The following is a 20132-nucleotide window of genomic DNA, read 5'->3' on the forward strand; positions in this document are numbered from 1 at the left end:
GTCTCTCTCGGGGGTTGAAAGGGATGAACGATTCGTCAACCCTTAGACTTTCGGGGCCGTTTGTTTCCCTCATTGCCCTCCTGAGGCCAAATTGACAAATGAAAAATTAAACGCCGCATTCAGAGCACGACGACCCACTTTAAAAGGGAGCGAATAATGATCAAAGAGGTACAAAACGAAGCCGCCAAATCCAAGCCTTGTTGCAAAATTTATTCGGCACTCTCTTTGATTAGATCCAAGGTCTCCTCCTTTAATTCACTAGGACCAATTTTCACCTGAAATTTACATTATTTTGGGTATATATCTTGTATATTCCATACTATGATTAGGGATAAATTGGAAATGTTGGATGAAAAATGGAAGAAACGCTGCGGCACAAAAACAATCAAACGTGCATTAGTGTCGGAAAAATAGGAAAAGTGCGAATTCACGGGGAAAAGTCGGTCGATCCATCGAAGTGTCAAAAGCGAAACAAATAAAGTCAGCGCCTAATTGGCCGCGATAAACAAGTTGGACTTTTGCAGGCAATTCATCATGCGGCGGCGGCGGAGGCTGGGGCAGGGGCTGGAGGAGAGGGGGCGGGGAGGGCAGCCGAGCGAGCACCCAAGTCAGTCTGGCCGCGACCCCCGAGCGAAACACACGCGCCCTCGCCCCGGCCATGCGTCGCTCCAAGTGAGAACCGAAAAAGTCGGAATGCGCGCGACCTTCGTCCTCCTCGGCCTGCTCGCCCTCCAAGGTAAGAACCACCCTTTCTTTTCATCCCTTCAATTTCCCCTAATTCATTTTGGTGATTCATTTTCCCCCAAACAAATCATGTGCGTTGTTATTTAGACAAAAACTTCCACTTTTCATTATAAAGTGCAGGTTTCGATTGCAATTTTTAGACAAAACTTGTCTTTTGAAATGCGAGGATGATTTGCTGTTGAGGATTTTTCCATTCCTTTTCTCCTGCAAATGTTTGCAACCCCCTGGCAGCGAAAAGAAAACAAAAAAAGAGCAGTGAGAAATTTTTCATTACGAGCGCGGCTCATAATTGAATCACTTTGGGGCTGCCAGCAGAAATAAAAACAGAGGCGTTTGAATGAAGAGATGAAAAGCACAAAAGAGGCAATTTCATTTTTGCCTCTTTTTTCCCTCTTTGCGTGGAATTAATTACTTTTTAAGACCTCTCGCGTTGAATGTTTGGACCGACGAAAGTGGGATTATGTGACAAATCCATTAGCAGGGGCGATAAGCATCTGGACCCGAATGAAAGAAAAGCCTTTTTTAATGGAATCAACCCGGGAAAGAAAACAACGCAGACGGACCCGATGTCCAAAATAATTTGATTAAATCACATCTGTGCGCCGGTCATGATTCGATTTGGTGCCAAATTAACTCTGGGCCTGTGCAATTTTGATTCCAAGCGTGAATGACTCTTTCACGCCGCCTTTCACTGCCAAATGTTTTGTCCTCGGTGTCGCCAAAATTGAACCAAATGAAGGAATCAAATTTCATTCGATTAGGGTAATTGGAAACTCAATATCGCGCTGCCGGTTTTCCTTGTTTATTCAAAGCAGAAGCAAAATTTCTTCTTGTTCATTTTGTGACTCTATATTCATCATATTTATTTAACTGCAAATTTGTAGAGTTTCTTTTTTTATTTTTCTTGTTGTTTTTTGGTAATTAAAGAAATCAATACCTTCCCTAAAATTTGTATTAAAACAAAGTAAATTAAATATTCGATCGGAAAAATGACATTAAATTTCTTTGGTGTAAAGATTTCTTATAATATGAGTTCAGTGAATTTCAATAAATGATGCAAAATTAATTGCTTCTGCCTCAAACAGATTTAATGGCGTTCCATTTCACGCACAGATTAATCAGCGCTGATCTTTATTCAAACGGTTCATTCCAAAGCCTCCAGTACGCAGCGAATTCAAAGCTTGTGCGATCTCAATCAGCAAACACAACGACATGCGCTTGCACGTTCAATCCACCCACCTGCATAAATTCACTCGGATCACGTTTGCATGCAAATCATTTCTCTTCATATGCAACTCGGTAATTACATTCAAAAGGCCTTTTTTTATTTTCTCTGCTCTTATAATTGAATGTTGCTCTGTTTTTAATTTGTACTTCAATATTATTTGCAGCAACTGTATAATTATTTGAAATTTGAGGACAAAAACGTGATTTTGTTTTGCTTTAATTAAATTGTTTTAACAATTACATTTAAAAGAAAATATTTTGGCAACGATTTCAGTTAATTTGGCTATTTCCCAATATAAAAGTAATTTCAATTAATTACTCCAACAACGGCGAGTCACGGCCTGAATAGATTGCGATCAAAATTGCACGTTCATGGAGTGTTTTAGCTGATGAAGTCGTGTTGCCATAATTACAGTCCTGGGCATCGATTATCTGCTGCTCCATTACCTAATTAAAAGCCATTTTCCTCTGTGAAAAAAGAAGGGAAAAGAACTGGCGAGAGTTTCTTTTTGAAATCGTCGCCGATCTTTAATTAGCAAAAACACGGTCTCACTTCCAAGCATTTTCTCTTCATCGACTGGAGATGATAATTTAATGGGCGCGCGATGAGAAAGGCCACTGATCATCTCGCGCGAGACAAAGGCTGAAAAAACTTTGAGCCGATTAATCTTGGCCCCGCAATAATCCCGGCGCGACACAATGGGCTGCTTTTTCTCCGGCCCAAAAACTATGCACAAAGGAGCGCTTCTCACTTTAAATTCAAATCCTTCTTTTCAAAATTTATTCCCGCCCGGCGCGTGACAGGAATCGTCGCCGAATGGGGTTGGTCACCCTTGAAATCGGGCAAATGCACACCCCATTCAAGAAATGCGTTTCTACTCAGCCGCGGTCAAAAGGTTGGTTCGCCACTTGGACAAGCGTGGGTGTCGAGAGAACAAAAGCGGCGCTGAAGAATGCAAATAAATTTCAAAAACCGCTACAAGCTCCACTGATGTTTCTGAAACACTTTTCGTGTGAAAAAACCGCGTGTAAGATTTTATTCAAAACATGCAAAAACATGACAAAAATGAGGACATTTTTAGGTCATTCTCTCCTGCATAAATAATAGACTCAGTTTAATTTATATTAGACACTGATTCTTATCAAGTGTAATTATCTAAATTCAGAGGTTTTCCTTTCGTGTTTTGTGGCGCCGCAATAATTCAAACGCGTCAAATTGAGCACCGAAAGAAGTTGGAACAAAAAAGGGGAAGAGAAGCTGCTCGCCGGCGCAGTTTTGACTTACGGCGCAAAAAAGGGTGTTATTTCTCGTGTTAGGGCGGCTCAAGTTATTTTAGTTCGTTCTACTGCAGCATATGGAGACTTCAGGTGAATGGGGTGTGAAAAGAACACCCTCGCAAGAAACTTTTTCTCTGCTTTTGTCCGACGAGGCGATTTTAATTTTATAAATTCCTTGCTTAGCTGAAATTTCTCCTCTTTTTCTATTCTTCGTTAATTTAGCAGAAATTAATTAAATTAAGCTGAAAGTGTTTGTTTTGACTCCACAAATGAGAGGGCTGGACTGGAAAAACAATTGAGTGCTTTTTGAGAAAACGCGGAAATTGAATTAAGACGCGTGTTTTTGATGCCGAGAGAGAGAAGCGGAAATTGTTTTCTCAGGCAAATCAATCGACGATTCTCGTTATTGAATTTGAAGCGGCGCCTTCCTTGAGGGGTGGGACGCACCCCTTTCGTGCCGGGGTCGGTTTCGGGCGGGTCGAGAATTAATATTTTGTCAAAAGACGCGTCATATTTCACCGCTAATGTCTCTTTAATCTATTTACAGAGCGACGCGGTCTTGTAAATTGTGAATGATTTTTCCAGCAAAGGGTTTCAAATTACTCCGGCGGTGGGAATTTTTCAATATCGGAATAAGTCAGGCTGGATTTGAATATCATTATTGCGACGGCGGCGGAAAAAAGGAGCCGAGGGCGGAATTGAGCAGCTTGTTTTGACACGCGCGCGCCTCTTTTCTTTCTCTTTTGTCGCCGACGACGAGGTGTGGATTATTATCGGCCGAAGCAGCTGCAAAAAACCGCTTTGATAAATGGCGCTGCCTATCAGATCGGCACGACCTTTGCCACTCAATTGCTGTCAATGCCCAGAACTTGATCCTCTCTTTTCTTTCCTTTTGTGTGAAAATTCTTTTGATTATAATTTAATGGATATTGCTAATCTCTTGTAGGTAATTAAAAACTACTGAATGATTGAAATAAAAGATTTGTATTTTTAATAAGGTCCATAATAGGTATATGAACGGCACAAACTGTCACTACTACTAGCTGAACAAATTTGATACAAATTCTATGATTATATTAGATGTATTAAAAAATATTTGTTTATTAATTTACTTACCAATTAACTTATTTATTGTAAATTATTATTAATCATAATTCATTGAAACTTTTATTTGTCATTCAACCAATGCAATACATAAAAGAGGGCCATATTCATTAAACTAGAGTTCCAGAGTGCAAAACTCAGTCTTTGTTAATGAAGACTGAAATTATTAATAGCGGCGAATTAATTGCGCGTCTGCTTAAGCATTAGACTCGCGGCGCATTTATTAATCAGGGGCGCAACTTTGGAACTAATTTCCAACATTCAAGATTAATCAAGCGTACGCAGTCAATTATGAGCAAAGTTTCAACTGCAAAGCCAAACTTGGGCGTAAACAAGTCTTTACCTGCAGCTTATCAAACGTTAAGATCGAAAAGCAAAAACTTATTTTATTTAATACACAAAATATCAGCAGCAAACATAATCAAACAGAAAATGATTAATAGTGAACAGTTGAAGCAAAAACAATGTTTGAAAGTTTTCTTTAAATAAAAACACAAATCATTTCTTGTGAAGTTAGAAGAACAAAAGTAAGATTAATGCAAACATCTCCAACTCATTCCTTCCTATTTTGAAGTTTTTTTCTACCTTTTTTTAATCATAGAACTTTATAGAACTTTTTTGATTGCAACGAATTGTTGGATTTTATTATTATTTATTCTATCTTAAATCATTATCTTTTTCATATTATGAAGTTTTCCTTTAAAAGTTTGAATTGCGATCAAAGGAATGCAAATTGCATTGATTATTTTTAATGAATTAAGAAGTTTGAAACTGAAGCAAGAAGCATATTATTCATAACGATGCAATACTCGCTCTGGTCGCAAATGAAAGCAGCAATTAGCAATTGTTTATTTACATGGGGCGAGCGTGAATAATTCTCGGCCGATTCATTCAAAGAGAAACAAAATATAGAAGCACTCGAGGGACAAAGAAACTCTTCGCTTTTCCCACGCGAGATGAATAAACAAAGCCCTTGTTCTGGTCGCAGCTGCCCTTTGTTTTTCGCGCGCAAAGAAACGTCCTTTCGCGGTCGCATTAAACGCGCGAGCACTTTTTTATCATTAAAATTTAATGAGCGCCTTAATTCTTAATTAGTTTCGATTCCAAATTAATCCCCGAGTTTATTCGCCGCAGCAATAACACTTTGGCCAATTATGACATTAGCGACCCCTGCCTGGCCGGCGATTACCTGCCCGACCCTTGCTGAAATTCCTCCCTTAACAACAGCCGCACCCCCTCCCTCGCCCACCCACCAAGATGGAGCAATTTGCATAAAAAAATGAAATCCGCAATTGTACTCGCGCCACTGGATGAAAGCGAGGCTCGTTTTTCTCTCCAGCCTCGGGGCGAGCAAAGGGGTGGGGCGGGGGTGCGATTTAATGCGTTCTCCGCCGCCGACGCCTGATAAAAAGTTTCACGAATTTTCGGCGTGCCCAAGATTAGAGGTGCCTCAAGTTCTGCGCGTTTGGCCTAAATCTTGCAACAAGATTTCATTCAAATTTTCTATAACAAATTTAAAAAAAGCCTCTCTTGCCTTTTTTTATATAAAATATGTGGTTTTATGCATTCTTGTATGTATAATTTCAAATAAATTTCATTTTTTATTTCTTTACTGAGCCGAATTCGCACGAAGCGGAAAGGACAACAATAAATTGCCAGCTGCGAAAGCACTTTGAATAGTTTTGTCTGTTCGCCTTTTGTGCCTCTCGACCACAGGCCATTGCGACTGGAGCTTTTGAAAATTAATTTCGGCCAGAGAAGAGTCCTTGGGCGGCTAATGGACTCCTGGTTTGAGTCCATGTTTGAGTTCCAGGTGCTGGGGGCGAACGGGTTTGGCCGGGAAACGCACAAATCTGCATTTCAGCTCCAGGGCCAATTACGTTAATTGGCGCTCAATGCAAACAATCGCGGGTTAATTAGAGATGGGTTTGCTTCCTCCAGCCTGAAACTAAGTCCGCTTCCAACACGCGCCACCAACTTAAATTTAAAACATTTATGGTGTTTTGAGCTGAAAATATTTTCCTCAAATAAATAATAAAGATCAATTCAAAGCAAAAAAATTGACACATTAAATAGATACAAATAAATTTACATGAATTTTGAGGAAAGTGCTAAAAAAAATATTAATTTAATTCATCTTTTGGTTATTATTTATTTATAAACTCATGATATTTATAAATTATATGTTTTTGTTCGTTGTTGCGTATTTTATTTAACGCAAATCGTCTGTGATGATATTTTTATCCTCTTTTCCTGTCTTGTAATTTTGGAGGACCGTCTGGCAGCTTCATTTGCATCGCCGTAATTAACTCGTTCACAATCACCAGAGGCGGCACAATATTATCCCTCTCACTTTTTTATCTGTGGTCCACGAAAAAAAGAGAATCTGGAAACTTTTAATTAAAAACGCAAGGCGAATTAATTAATGCTCGGTTTGAATTCGGTTGTTTTTGTTTGCCGCTCTTTCGCTCTCTCGTCGCGAATAAACGAATCGAGCGGGATTAAAGTGGCAGCGACTGAAATGAGCCTTTTGTTTTTTCTGTTCAACACGAGTCGTTACACACCCGAACTCTCCAGAGTCACTTTTGGCACGGCCAATCGATCGATCCGCTCGCCCTAAACAACAATCAATCGGTTTGTCTGCGGAAATTAGTCTCATCTCAAAATACCTGAATTTTTCATCATATTTTTAAAACGAAAAAAACATTTTTTGCACAAAAAATTTGCATGAAAAGGGCGAGGAAAAGACAAAGGGTGCATTTCGCCGAGATTGAAATTGAGAAGACTTGCATTGGAAAGTCGCTGGGAAATTTCATGTCTTGCGTTTTTCCGGGGCGACGAAACAAAGCGCACTCTCGAATCGCTTGTACTTTTTTCTCTCTTTCTTTTGACGGCGGGCCAGGAAAGGACGGCGAATTAATAGCGGCAGGGCGTGTGTTTTTGTCCATTAAGCAATTTCGGAAATCTGCTGCCGCCCGACTTGACCCTCTCGCGCCAATCTCGATTTCGCCTCCCTTTTTCCCAGCTAGATTTCAATTTCAGCTTCTGTTTTTTGTTCTAAATATTTATGGTACTCGCTCCCCCCCCCCCCCCCCATCTTGAAAATTATTGAAAAAAACCTTCATTGCGTTATTTTTATAGGAGCTGTTCAAGTTATATCAACGCGTTCTTGGAAAAGAAATACAAAAGTCATCATCATTGTTAAGGAGATTTTATTTTTATAATTATTTATTGCAGTTTATTTGAAACGAATTTAATTTTTCATAATTATACGATTTTTAAAATACATTTTATTCTTTAAAAATTACTATTAAAGACATTATATGCATTTATTCAAAGTAAAATACGAACCTTGGTATGAATTCCTGGATCGTCTTATAAAAATATTTAAATCAAGTTCAGTTATATTGTACAAAATTATCATTTCTTTTAAAATGATGTTAGATAATTTTCGTTGAATATAAATTTAAGAGTTCCATTTCCGCTTATTGAAGACAAAATTTGATGTTGCCATAAATTATTAAAAAAAAAAAATGGAGTGTCTGGGGCGTTGGCAACGCGGACGCTTAAATTCGCGTTTTATTTTCCCGAGTCGGGCTGCGGAATGGCAATTTTTTCCAGACATTGAATTCGCTCCTTTTTCCGGCGCGCCTCGCAACGGCCAGGCGGATGAAAAATTGCTGGAACACAGAAATAAAACCGGCCATTACCCTTGTGAAAAAAGAATCCCTTTGGAATAATAACAAGAGCAGATTGTTGTGCCAAAGCCTTTGTGCCGAAATGACCAACTCGAGCGACGCGCACTCTCATTTTTCACCGGGAAAACTCCTTTCGCGCGGACATTATTCAACTTTTTGTGCCGGAATTTATCATTTGAAGCGGAAAAAGCGTGTCTCGTTTATCGGAAGCATCTCGGCAGTGACGACGGTGCATTCAATCTGTCGGCGGCGGCGCTATTTTTGCCGCTCAATTTGGCATGGGGGGCGATAAGGACTCCCTGTCACGCCTCGATTGTCAAAAGTGCTTTCGAATGTCAAGTTTGCTTTGCTTAGGGCCGAGGAAAGAAAAGTCGCTGCGGGAAAAAGTGGCCGGCAGAGTAAATAAACCACGGCCCTAATTGAATTAAACCAAGTGCAGGTCCCTTGGCTCCTCTTGCTGGCATGATTCGTCAAATGTTTCCTTTTTTAAACTCTTTTTGATGAAAATAGTAAAGACAAAGATTCTGCGAATTTCATGGAATAAAAATAAACTTGATTTAATCAATTACTTTCAATTTTTGGAAAATTATCATCAGTTAAGATTTCCACTTTATCCTTTCGTCCACTTTTCATTGATAAAGCGGCTTTTGGCCAATCTTTTTCTGCCCCGTCGCTTCTCACAAATAAATGGCCTTTTTCTGCGTCGATCGGCGGACGATAGTGAGGCCTGGTTTGCTGAAGTTTGCTTTGGTGCGCGGGCGGGCGGCATTTGTTGGCAAACAAAGCGGCCGCGTCAGCCCCCGAGAAATTGGCTCACCAAAACTGCACCTTGCTCATCTCGTTCTTATCTCCGCCCGTCTCAGCACATCTTCCCTTTTATCAACGCCAATAAACGCAGGGTGGATCACTTCATTCTAATTTGCCCTGATCGATCTCCAAAGACTCCTTCCTACGAATCACCGAGTTTGGCGAAAACTTATCAAGGGATGAAGAAACTCCCTTGGGCCCTATAATAAGTTGCAAAATGTTTCAAGTTGACTAAGTGTAGATTTATGATTGATAATGATGCCTTTGAAAATGAACAGAGTAAATAATATCTTTAAAATATTTTTAGAATAATAATTGAAGCATAAAAGTAGTGGAAAAAAATCAATTATTAGTGGAATTGCTCTCATGAAAGGTTTCGCAGTAACACACCCAGTTTTGCTAAATGGAGCTGGGAAAGAAAATGTCTTTTTGAAAACGTCCATCTGGAGAAGATTCACGTCTCAAATAAAACTCCCGCATTGAAGCGTCTTGCCGGAAATTTAACGAGTTGTTTTGGCGCGCGGGACGAATTTCAATTGCTGCCCCGAGCCGACCTGGGCTTTTCGCCCTTCCACTTTTAATGAGACGTGCGGCGGCGCCAAAAGTGAGCCGAGCTTTATTATTTATCCTCGCGTCATCAACGCCGAATAATTTCGTCTGCTGCCGACAAACAAACAAACCCCCCGTTTCGCCCCCTCGCTTTCATCCCTCTCATTATTCATCAGTCAGAATGCAGGGGATGAAACAACCCCCAACGTTGGGCATTTCAAACCCAAGACACGTCCGTCTCTGGTCTTTTTAAATGTGTGCAATCAATCTAATGGCTTTTCCCATCAGCCGTTTACGTTTTTAAAATAAAATTCCAGCTCAAACGTTCAGAGCCACTAATTTATCTTAAAATTTTGTGAATTAATTAATCGCTTAATTACTTCAAAGCCAGAGGGATTTAATTTTGGCGTAACAGGCTTAATCACCAAAATTATAAAATTAATTAAATTGAACTCTATTTTTAATTAAATTATTTCTCTTTGTTTCAGGTAATTATTGAACCTTCAAATTATCTGTCTTTTGGTGAGGGTAAGTAATAAATAAAATAAATTGACCCCATTGACGTGATTTTTCAAGATTTTCATAACATTTTTATAATTTCCAACTCTTCAAAGAGCTGAAGGATTTCACTTTTCTGCGAAAGTGACTTTAACCAGATCATAAATAATTGAATTCAAAAGTAAATTTGCAGTCAGAAATTACTTGTCAAACAAGTGACGCGTTTGAACGCCCATTCCAATTTAACACAAAAGCCTCGGCTCCAATTATAATAAAATTAATCGAGGGCGAAGTGGAGCCAAAATAGAAGCGAGTTGAGGGTTTTGCGGCGTCGCGTGTATTTGCACGTCTTATTATCGTCTCGGTGTCGCGGAAAGAGCGGCCGGGGGCGTTTCTTGCCAACACAATGACGAGCAGCCCTTCCATTTGCACTTGTTCAACAGACACGTGCACAATAACCCCAAGAAAAACACCCCAAAGCCAACCGAATTCGCTTCTGCTCCGAGTCCGGCTGCTCCAGAGCTAATGAGCAAAGAACTTGCAAATTCTGAAAAGTGCGACTCGTTAAACTGGCAGTTGAGATGCTTTTTTATTCTCATAAAAAGTTTTCTTGTCCACAAAAAATTTCTTGTGTGCGTCATGAGAGTATTTTTTAATTTCCTTTTTTAAGAAAGAAAATTGTTAACTCTACTCGCTTTTACTGTGTTTACCAAGAAGTCTCACATTTTTTTACTCGAATTTCTTGTGCCGGAGGAAAAAAGTGGCCATTGTTGGAATCTGGAATTCTCGGCACGCCCGCGCGTCGCTTGGCAGGCGGACTAAATAACGCGACTCGTGTTATATTTTCCAGGTTAAATGACACAAAAATAGAGTTGGTGCGGAACTGCAGACAAACACGGAACTGCACTCGAGATTCGGCGGATAATCTGAAATCGATGGCGCCGCAGCGAGATGCACTTTTCCTCTAAATCTTGGTTCGAACAGACGTTTAACCCTTTGGGCCGCTGCCAGCTTTGTTTCAAGCGCCGGCCAAATTGTCATCCTCCGCCCTTGAAATTTTACAATTATTTTCCGCCACATTTGTCTTCAATGTTTTTTGGTCAAATGCGTTTTTAATGCCTCTTCAAAATTTTCCCTCTGCCATTTTCTGCGTTGTAAATTTTCGCCTCAAACGGAAGCATTTGCATCAGAAAGCTGCGAGTTTGGCGCCTCAGAAGGAGTCAAAAGTTTTTCTTTAGATAAAGGAAAAGCAACTTTGGATAAAATGCACGTCCTTCTTTTGTACTTTCCGCCCACGGGTTAAAAAACTTTTCTTGAAGTCTCGTTGAATCCGCGAGTGAGAAGAAAATTAAATTGCTCTCGATGCACTTCTTTCCTCCGACCAATTAAGATCTTGGCATTTTCAAGAAGTGAAGGAATAACGTGTCGCAATTATTGAATCGATCGTGGTAATTTCTGCTCGACAAACTCGTGTTTTCTAAAATTTACAACTATTTCCTCAGTTGCTGTGCATTGAAAAAATGTCATACAACATCTTTTGAGATAAGAAATATTTAATAAAATGTAGGAAATCATTATAAATACCTTTACAATTAAAGTAGAAAATAAATTCAATTCCGTTTAAAGAGAAATATTACCTATCTAAATAAAGAAAATGATATTTTTATATTTATGTTTTGAAAAAGAGAATTTCTTCCACTTTGCCATAATTTTCTTGAGCTGGAAAAACGGCAGCTGTTGGTCTTTTGCTAGACCCGCGTTCTAGAGACATTTACCGCTTCGCACAAATGTTCTTTTAACGCCTTTCTAATAAAACAAGGAAAGAGTTTTGACGCGAGTTTAGCGGCCATCAAGCCTCGCTCTTATTGCCTGCCAATGGCGAAACAAAAACAGACACGGCGATCAGCAAACAGAAAAAAGGCACAAAAAGAGAGAAGAAGAGTTAAAAGTTTAACAATAACGGCGTGGCCGAAAAATCTGTTACACATAATAATCTCCAAAGTGCAACCAAAAGTCGTAACAAATCAGAGGCAACTTTTTTAATTTGGAGAGAAATAACAAATTGGTGAAGCAAAAAAAAATATTATTTTCCCTTTCAACTCGATCAGGAAGCGTTTGAAAGGAATGTAAGCGATAATAATCCACTTTTGGTTTCGTTTCGAAGGCAGGAAAGTTTCTTTTGCTCACAATGGCCTCCTGATTGATTCGGCGACTCTGATGGTTTTCCCCTTTTCCGATTCGCACAATGCGTTTCGTTAGGAAAGAAAAGTTGCGGGGAGGCGAATAAAGTGGCGGAAAGAGGATCATAGCGCACTTTGGAAAAGCCTAATTAGATCTTCGGCTGCCAAACCCAATTGGGCAGAGAAGGGTCTTTTTATTGATACAAACACCTAGCAAAAGGGAAAAGGGCACAATAGCGCCCTGATTGCAAAAAACTTTGGCATTTGAATCGCTAAACACAAATCCTGAACTTCTTCGCAGACAAATTTAATATTCGCAGCTCTCTGTGGTAATTAATGAACTTTTACGTCGCTTTTCTTTTCTAGAGCTTAATTGAAGGAGGCGGAGAAGATTTGCTTTTATTATCTGAAAGACCCTTGACATTTGCTCAAAGGAATATAGTAATGAGGAAACTTCCTCCAGACTGTTTTGACACAGAAAAATTACGAACTAATATATAAATTTATTAGGTCTTTAAAGTTTGAGTTTTTAAATATTTGTATCAATTCCATCTTGATTAATATGCATTTTCAAAAATTATCCATAATCTTAGGAATATTGAAAGGAGACCATCGGCTGATCATCCAGGCCGAGAATCTCGAAGCAGCCCTAAAATATTATCGGGGCCGGCTGATGATGGGAGGGGATGACGCGTGCTCTTATTGCTGGCTGGATTACAGGGGTGGCGCGCACTTGAGCCAGAGACAATGAACCCACCTTGCGGAACGTGTCGAGAAAAAAGTTAATGCTTGATAAGCCGCAAGTAAATGTGCATCGACGGCGGCGCCACCCCGCCGGGATTTGCACACTTTGAATTCAAAAGAGACTCTCTCGCGGACCTGACGAGGAAGGGTTATCAAATTAGGGAAAGGAAAAAGTTGCTGCCGGACAAAATTGAGTTCAGGAAAAGAAGAACAAACTTTCTTTATTTTGTTAGGCTGCTCTTGTAATTCGATTTTTCACGCTTATTACTTTTTCAAGCAAGTCCTTCTTACCAATTTATGATTTTTTTTTTGTACAACAGAAAATTAAAAAAATTACTGCTGAAAAATCTATATTTTATAATAAATTGAATAATAGTGCAATTTAGCAAAAAGCTTTTATTGAGTGCAGCATTAGAGTCGTTGGAGTAAAATTGCAAAACCGCACATGCAGAGCAGCACTTATTGTTAGATAAATTGGCACTTGGAACGAATTTCCGCAAATGCTTCCAGACCAGTATTTTTCATATTTTGCTCCGCGTAAATGTTAAGGAACACACCTGGGCGTCCAATTGGGAAAGTTATTGGATTAGGCCATGTCACGCCGGTTGCATACCTTGGCAGGAACCGAGTTTATCTTTGGTCTCTGCGGGGAAAACAAACTTTTTCCATCCGAACTGTTTCTTTTTCCAATTGCGAACGAATAAGCGAGTAAATTTGAAACGGAGTTTAATTTTTCAGAGTTTCGCCTCCGGGCGGAGGAAGGGAAGAAATAATTTATAACTTTTGCTGATGAAACGGAATATATGAGAAAATGAGCAAAGATTGGATTTTGACTCTGGGCCAATATTTGCCAACGAGTTGAAATTAATTTGGACAATTTGAGATGAAACGTGATTAAGCAAAGCTTTGTTTTCGTTTGGCTTTTGTTGTTTTGTCGCCGCCCGCGTGATTAATTAAGCCTTCTTGCAGGTGGCGAGACACGTCGTTAAGTTGTTCGCCGCTGATTCTGTATTTCGTCCCCCTTAAATAAATGATGAGCCGTTTGTCTCCTTTGTGTTCTGCAAAAGAGCAGCAAAAAGCAGACACAACTCTCAGCTCCTCACTCCCAGAATTGTGTTTGTTAGAGTAAATAATACTCGTTGAGTTAATTGTGTACATTAAATTTGATATAAAAGATGTTAAAGAATCTTTTGAACATACAAAATTTACCTAAAAAGTATGGATTTTGGAATGGTATATTTTTATTAATTAGTAAACTAATAAAAAAAAAAAATATATCATTATTTGTTATTTTATTTGGAGAAAATTTGTCAAATAAATAAAATTAAAATATTTACCCATGGCTATACACAAAAGATTTACCCGTTTTTTTCCAAAAAATATTATTGATAGACAAAAATAAAAATCCCACTCAGTTTGGGAATCGGATATCACTCTTGCTTCATTTTTTTTATGAAAAATGGAAGCAAAGCCATTAATAATTTTCATTTAAATAACCAGAGGCGGTCTTTTTTCTGAAAATCCCACGGCCTGGGAGTTTAATTAGAAATAACTGCGCGTGTCCGACCACAGTAATTTTGACCGGCGGGTACTTTGCTAATAAAATTGCCTCCTTTCACCGCCAGAAAATTATTTGCGCCATTGATGAATGTTTCATGAAACTCTCTTTTGAAGCTCGCGTCGCTCATTAGAATATCCGGCTGGAATTTAATTCTCTGTTCGCACTCCAATTAGGGACACGCACCGACGGGATTAAAGCGCGATTATTGGGCCTGTGATGTTATGGCAGCGTCAAATTTCACCTCGTTTTGCGTAGGGGTATCGATTCGGCGCTCAGATTTCTATTAAAATAACATTTTTGGATTAATTTTTTACTGAAATTTACCCAAATTTAAGAGATATTTTGTGTATGAAAATAATTAGTAAAATATATTAATAAAAATAATAAAAGGGAATGTTTTATATTATTTTATGTTAAATTTTAAAATTTCATGCATAGTCCAGTTAAAAATTGACACTTAAGCCACAAAAGCAGTTTTGAAATAGCGATCATTGCTGCTGGACCCAAACTGGAAATTGGTGTTGGATTTTGTTACTTTGAAAGCGCAAATTGCACTCAGCTAATGGATGTGAAGTACTCGCGAGTTATTGAGAGGCAGAGCAGAGTGATGTTTGCTTTTGAAACGAAACGTGTTGTTTCGCTTTGGAAAGGGCTGGAGTGAAACGCGAGAGCCTCTTTCTCTCCTTTAATCCGTCCCGAGTTGTTTATCCTGGCGATTGTCTGCGAAACGAGAGATCAATTTTGATACCAACTGCGATAATAATGGCCAGTCGAGCGTTGCCCGCACGTGTGGCTCAATAAAATTTTACCACTCGCTCTCTGCATTTGTTCCAACTTTCATCTCGTTGGCTTCACGACGGAAGGTTCTTCCACCGCACACTCTGCGCACTTTTAAATTGACCCAAATTATCTTTTATTGCAGCCGATCTCACTCGGATAGTCGCACATTTTACAGCTCTCTACCCGCAATCGACTTTGGCGCAGTGAAATTTACAAATAAAGTCGCTTCTTTTAAACAGGTCAGAAGAAATTAATTCATTTTTAAAGAAAAAGTAAAATAATCTTCCTTCTTTTTCAAAATAAACTCGTTTTTACATGATGAAATGAAAATAATGTTATGAAAAATTACAACACAAAATCCTCTTTTCTGCACAACCCTGGGGCTGCAGTGGCCTCGTCCAAAATTAAAACCTGCAGCGCTTGCTCTGTTGACGCAAGATCGAGGCAGATACGATGCTAATTCCAAAGCAAATCTCACCGGCCGGCCAATGATTAAAAGCAAATCTGGCGCCGCATCAATTTCGCATCACAAATGAAACGATAACATTGAGATAATCCACACCGACGTGCCTCTTTCAAACATTTGAGTTCTGCTGCGGCCATTTTAATAAGGAGCGCATTTTACTCTCGGTGGGCGAGCAAATCCCTTTATTACAAGTGGCACTTTTGCGCCTCATTTGCGAGTCAAATCAGCACGCGCAGATTAGCAAGTTGCAAACTCGACGCGCGATTATTATTTGTCGCAAAAGTTTTCAAGCCTCACTTTGCGGCTTCGTTGTTTGGCCGAGTTGGCGCGAAAAATCTGATAATCTCGCCCCGTGTTTTCGGCGCCCGCAGACAGATTAGCCGAAAGAGGATTAAAACGACAGACAAATCCAGCGTTCACTCAAACTCGTTGTTCTTTAAATGAATTAATTTCAAAAGTGTGGATTTTGCCATTTTAAACCGATATAATCGCCAAGAAAAATCTCTTATAGTTTCAAATAATTATTAATTTATCACCAAGCATTCTTTGCCAAAATAAATTCCATTTAAAATTCAATATTTCAAATTATATGAAAGAGGGAGAAAAATAGCAAATTTTATTGACGGACAGAACAAAAATTTACATTTGTACACATTAAAAGAACCTTATGGGAAATATACATTTTAGCCATTTTGCTATTTATATAATATTTAAGGTCCTCTTTTATGAAATTTACAACGTTTTAAACATTTTATTGATCGGCCAAGGGATTAAAGTGCAAAATTATAATTTTTCTGTCCTTTTTAAAAGTATTTTTCAAACATCCTTTCCTTCTTCTCATGAAAGCTTTAAAAAATGGAATTTGAAGTGGTGCCGGCGCCCAGCAAAGTGCATTTTCCCATTCTGGCTGCAACTCTCTTGTCGCCCCTTCGTCAGCTCAAGTTGTGAAAGCGGCTCCTCGTTAGCGCTAAACCGCTTCGGCTACGCATAAATAAAAAGACAGAAATATAAAAATATTTTAGAGATTTGATTTTCCTGCTCATTTTCGTGCCGGTTTTAGTGAATAAATTTTAGATGAACCGCACCAAAAACATTCGTTTCAGAGTCAAAACCAACTCGGAAGGGAAACAACTCCCCAGCCTACTTGAAATGCACACGCTCTTGACGTTTGAATGAAATGAACTGCAAACGAGGGTCGTGGGATCATCGCCCGCAGGTGATTTTATTTGCACACACGCTTGCCAAACTTTGCCGCTTGTTTTCCGCACATCTCATCGATTTCGCAAAGTTCAATTGCCCGGAACGTCATCTCGGGTTGCGGCCAAATTACTCCTTCCTTGTCAAACCACGATATTGGAATCGCTCAGAGTTGTCAGCGGATTTTATTATTATTGTTGCGGAAAATAAAAAACAGAACAAGAGGAAAACTTTGCAGATAAAGTTCAAGATTTGATGCTTGATGTGTATATTTGCAATGAAAGTTTCAATTAATTTCAGAATTCAATATAAACTTGGCGAACGGAGTAATTATTCAGTTCATTGATATATGAAATGTGACAAATGTGCGAGTTGAACAGGTGCATCATTTAAACACGACCTCGTCGCAGCCAAAGTGACTCGAATCCGCCCATAGGGGTTGATACGGAGGGTAAATTCAGGTGATTAATTGCGGGGCTGTTTATGCAGTTTGACGCTTTGCCAAAAACAAAGCAATCATTTTTAACGCGAGCCCCCCCCCCCCCTCGAAGCACCTAATGTTTCCAGCCTTCGATTTAGCACCCCATTAGGACCGCCGAGTGTTCCAAATGACGCCCTTAATCACGAATATAAAAGTAAATTCGCCCATCTTGAGGCCAGATTTATACGGTTGTGGCCGAGGCGAGCAACTTGAGGGGCTCTTTTCACTCCACGCGATGGCTCAATTTCTCTTCTTAATGCAGGGGCGGCGAAGGCTAATTGCTTACCAATTAAGTGAACCTAAGATTGCAATTTGCATTTACGGCAAAACAACCCTCATTTCTCGTAACGCCTTCTATCCATAAACTCATACATAAATTTATGTACTTCAAATTCGTGATAATTTTTTTTAAATAATTTAATAACAACTTGGGAAAAAAATAATAAGTGATAAAGTTTTCAGGAAGAAGTTTAAGTCAGCTCAAAATTTGAGAGCGTTTGTCAACATTATTTTTTCCGTTTTTCTTTTGAACTAAAAGCTTGACAAAAAAAAAACCTGTTGAAAAAGTTGTGCCTCTTTGTCCGTCGCGTCTCATTTACGGTTTTCTTTGAAACAACTTTTGACGGCTACAAAACGCGCCAGAGCAAACTTTGCGCACGCGAGGAGGAATTAATCGCGGGCACACACCGACTGCAGCTCAAATATAATTTCGCCGAGCAAACCGTGAATACAAAATGTAATTTCCGCCGCGACGAGGCTCGGGGGTGCAGCTGAATTGCAAAAACCCGATCCTCGCGAACTCTGCCGCCGCAAACGCTGCTCAGGCGTCAATCAGTCACGGAACCTTTGTTCGCTCTGCCGATTTCATTTCTTTGTTCCAAAGATCCGCTCCAATTGTGCACGTTTTACACCGAGAGCTGATTACGTTGTCCCCAGATCGTGAGGATTCTTCCTAACACACGTTTTAGCTCTGGCAGGTCGCTGTGCTGAGGACAATCAAGTTGACACAAGATCCTTGACTTTGAGGTCAAGTTGGACAATTTCATTCAAGTTTAAACAAAGAAATTTAAATTAAAATCAAAATAATAATAAATTATTAATAATATATTTAAATAATTAAAAGTCTGAAGCTCTTTTAGGATTAAATAAATTAAATTATTAATTTTGGTTATTTACAAAGATTATTCTGGGGTTTTAGTTTAATGTAAGTTAAAAAATAATTTTTATTTTATAAAAAATCCCATTATGATCATTCCAAACTCCAACCCTTATCTGATCAGAATTGGCAACCCCTAAAAAGAACAAGACTATTATCGTAGTGGTAAGGGAGGGAGGGTTGTTTTTGCCCATTTGTATTCCGCCGTTGACAATTGCTGGATGCTTGTTTGGTCTGTTATTTCTGCAGGAATAACTCGCCGCACGTTGACGCTAATGGGCTCGGTAAAAAAACCCCTGTTTGATTGCAAAGCGTTCCTTTCCTTTGTTTCTTTCTCCATTTCCAGGCCGGCTTTGATCACTGCAGCAAAAGTAGCGATCTGTAAACTTGTGTCATTTTTATTCTTGCATTGTCTGCGAGAAAACTTTTCTCTTTCAAAAGCTCTTTCCCCGCCGGTGGATTCGCTCGGTAGCCACGCGATCCTCTTTCTATTCCATTTCAATATTGTTGAACATTTTGCAACTTTCGTGAAAGTAAAAATAAATATTAAAAGTACAGAACCTATTGAAGCGATTCTTTCCGAAAACTCAAATGAATTTCACTGAATTAAAATTTGAGAGACCTTCATTTCATTTTTCAGTTTAACATGTTCAGTCCCTTCAACATTATTTAGTGCCGTTTTGTGGAACGGTTTCCGGCTGACGCTTTTCCACTCTAACTGCCACGACAGAACAATCGTCATTTGCTTTCCAACGGGCATCGCACACAAAGCGTGGAAAATGCTGATGTGGCTCTGAACGCTGCCAATTTTTGCGCCAACTTCTGCTCTCGACACCTGCAAAACAAAAACGCCCCCTCACATTTTTTTCCAACTCTCCTAGTTTCGCAAAGTTTTGATCCACAATCGAGGAGCTAAAAAAGATTATTGGAATCAGAATAAGAGAGGGAAAGACATAATATTATTGATCTCGTGAAGTTGAAAAGGCTTTGAAGAACAAGAGACAATAACACCAAATTCCAGATCTGAACAAAAGAAATTCAGTTTATTATTGAAAAATCACAAAACTTTGATTGGATCTTTTATTATACTTGAAATAAATTTAAATATTTTTAATGTTTTTGTAAAAAGAAATGCAATTGATTATTTTGTGTGTAAAGAACAAAGCAAATTACCTCCCCGTTCTTTTGTGGGCTGGAAAATCAGAGGGGCTGTTGGCCATTTTTCTCAATTACAAAGGCAGGAAAAGACCCTTGGTCCGCTCCGCAGGCAGGAAATTGTAATTCAATTATCTTTTCTTCATGATGGGCGAAGAAGAAACAAATTGCTGCAGAAAATAATTCGTGCTTTAGAGGCGCGCAGAGATTGTTTTCTTGGGCGATGCTTTTCCTTTTATGAAAATATTTCCACGAACATTCCTGGAATTCTTTTCTCTGCATAATTTTTGCTAATTGCCCGCCAGTGAAGAGTAAACAAAAACATATCAAATTCCTTTTGCTTTCTCTCCTCAGGTGTTGCAATTTATTAACAGATGCTTCAGAAAGCTCAAAGAAAGGCATAAAAAGGTTGACACGTTTCCAAATTGTTCGCGTGGAAGATGAATTCAGGTGGCCGCGCGTGCAAAATACTAAAAAACGATACTTTGGTGGGTCGATTTGGGGCGC

General features: G+C 39.2%; 1 protein-coding gene across 1 annotated transcript in view; it reads left to right on the forward strand.

Annotated features, from left to right (window-relative positions):
• Positions 1–602: 602 nt before the first annotated feature.
• The window catches only part of LOC132195909 (uncharacterized), a 40666-nt gene continuing 21136 nt past the window's right edge, over positions 603–20132 (forward strand). Inside the window, exon 1 of the mRNA XM_059618208.1 lies at positions 603–736. Coding sequence (XP_059474191.1) covers positions 694–736 — 43 coding nt within the window. The 5' untranslated portion in view covers positions 603–693. The remainder of the gene's footprint in view (positions 737–20132) is intronic.

This window comes from Neocloeon triangulifer, unplaced genomic scaffold, assembly GCF_031216515.1.
Source record: "Neocloeon triangulifer isolate White Clay Creek 2 clone unplaced genomic scaffold, ASM3121651v1 ptg000001l, whole genome shotgun sequence".
In the NCBI taxonomy this organism is placed as follows: domain Eukaryota; kingdom Metazoa; phylum Arthropoda; class Insecta; order Ephemeroptera; family Baetidae; genus Neocloeon; species Neocloeon triangulifer.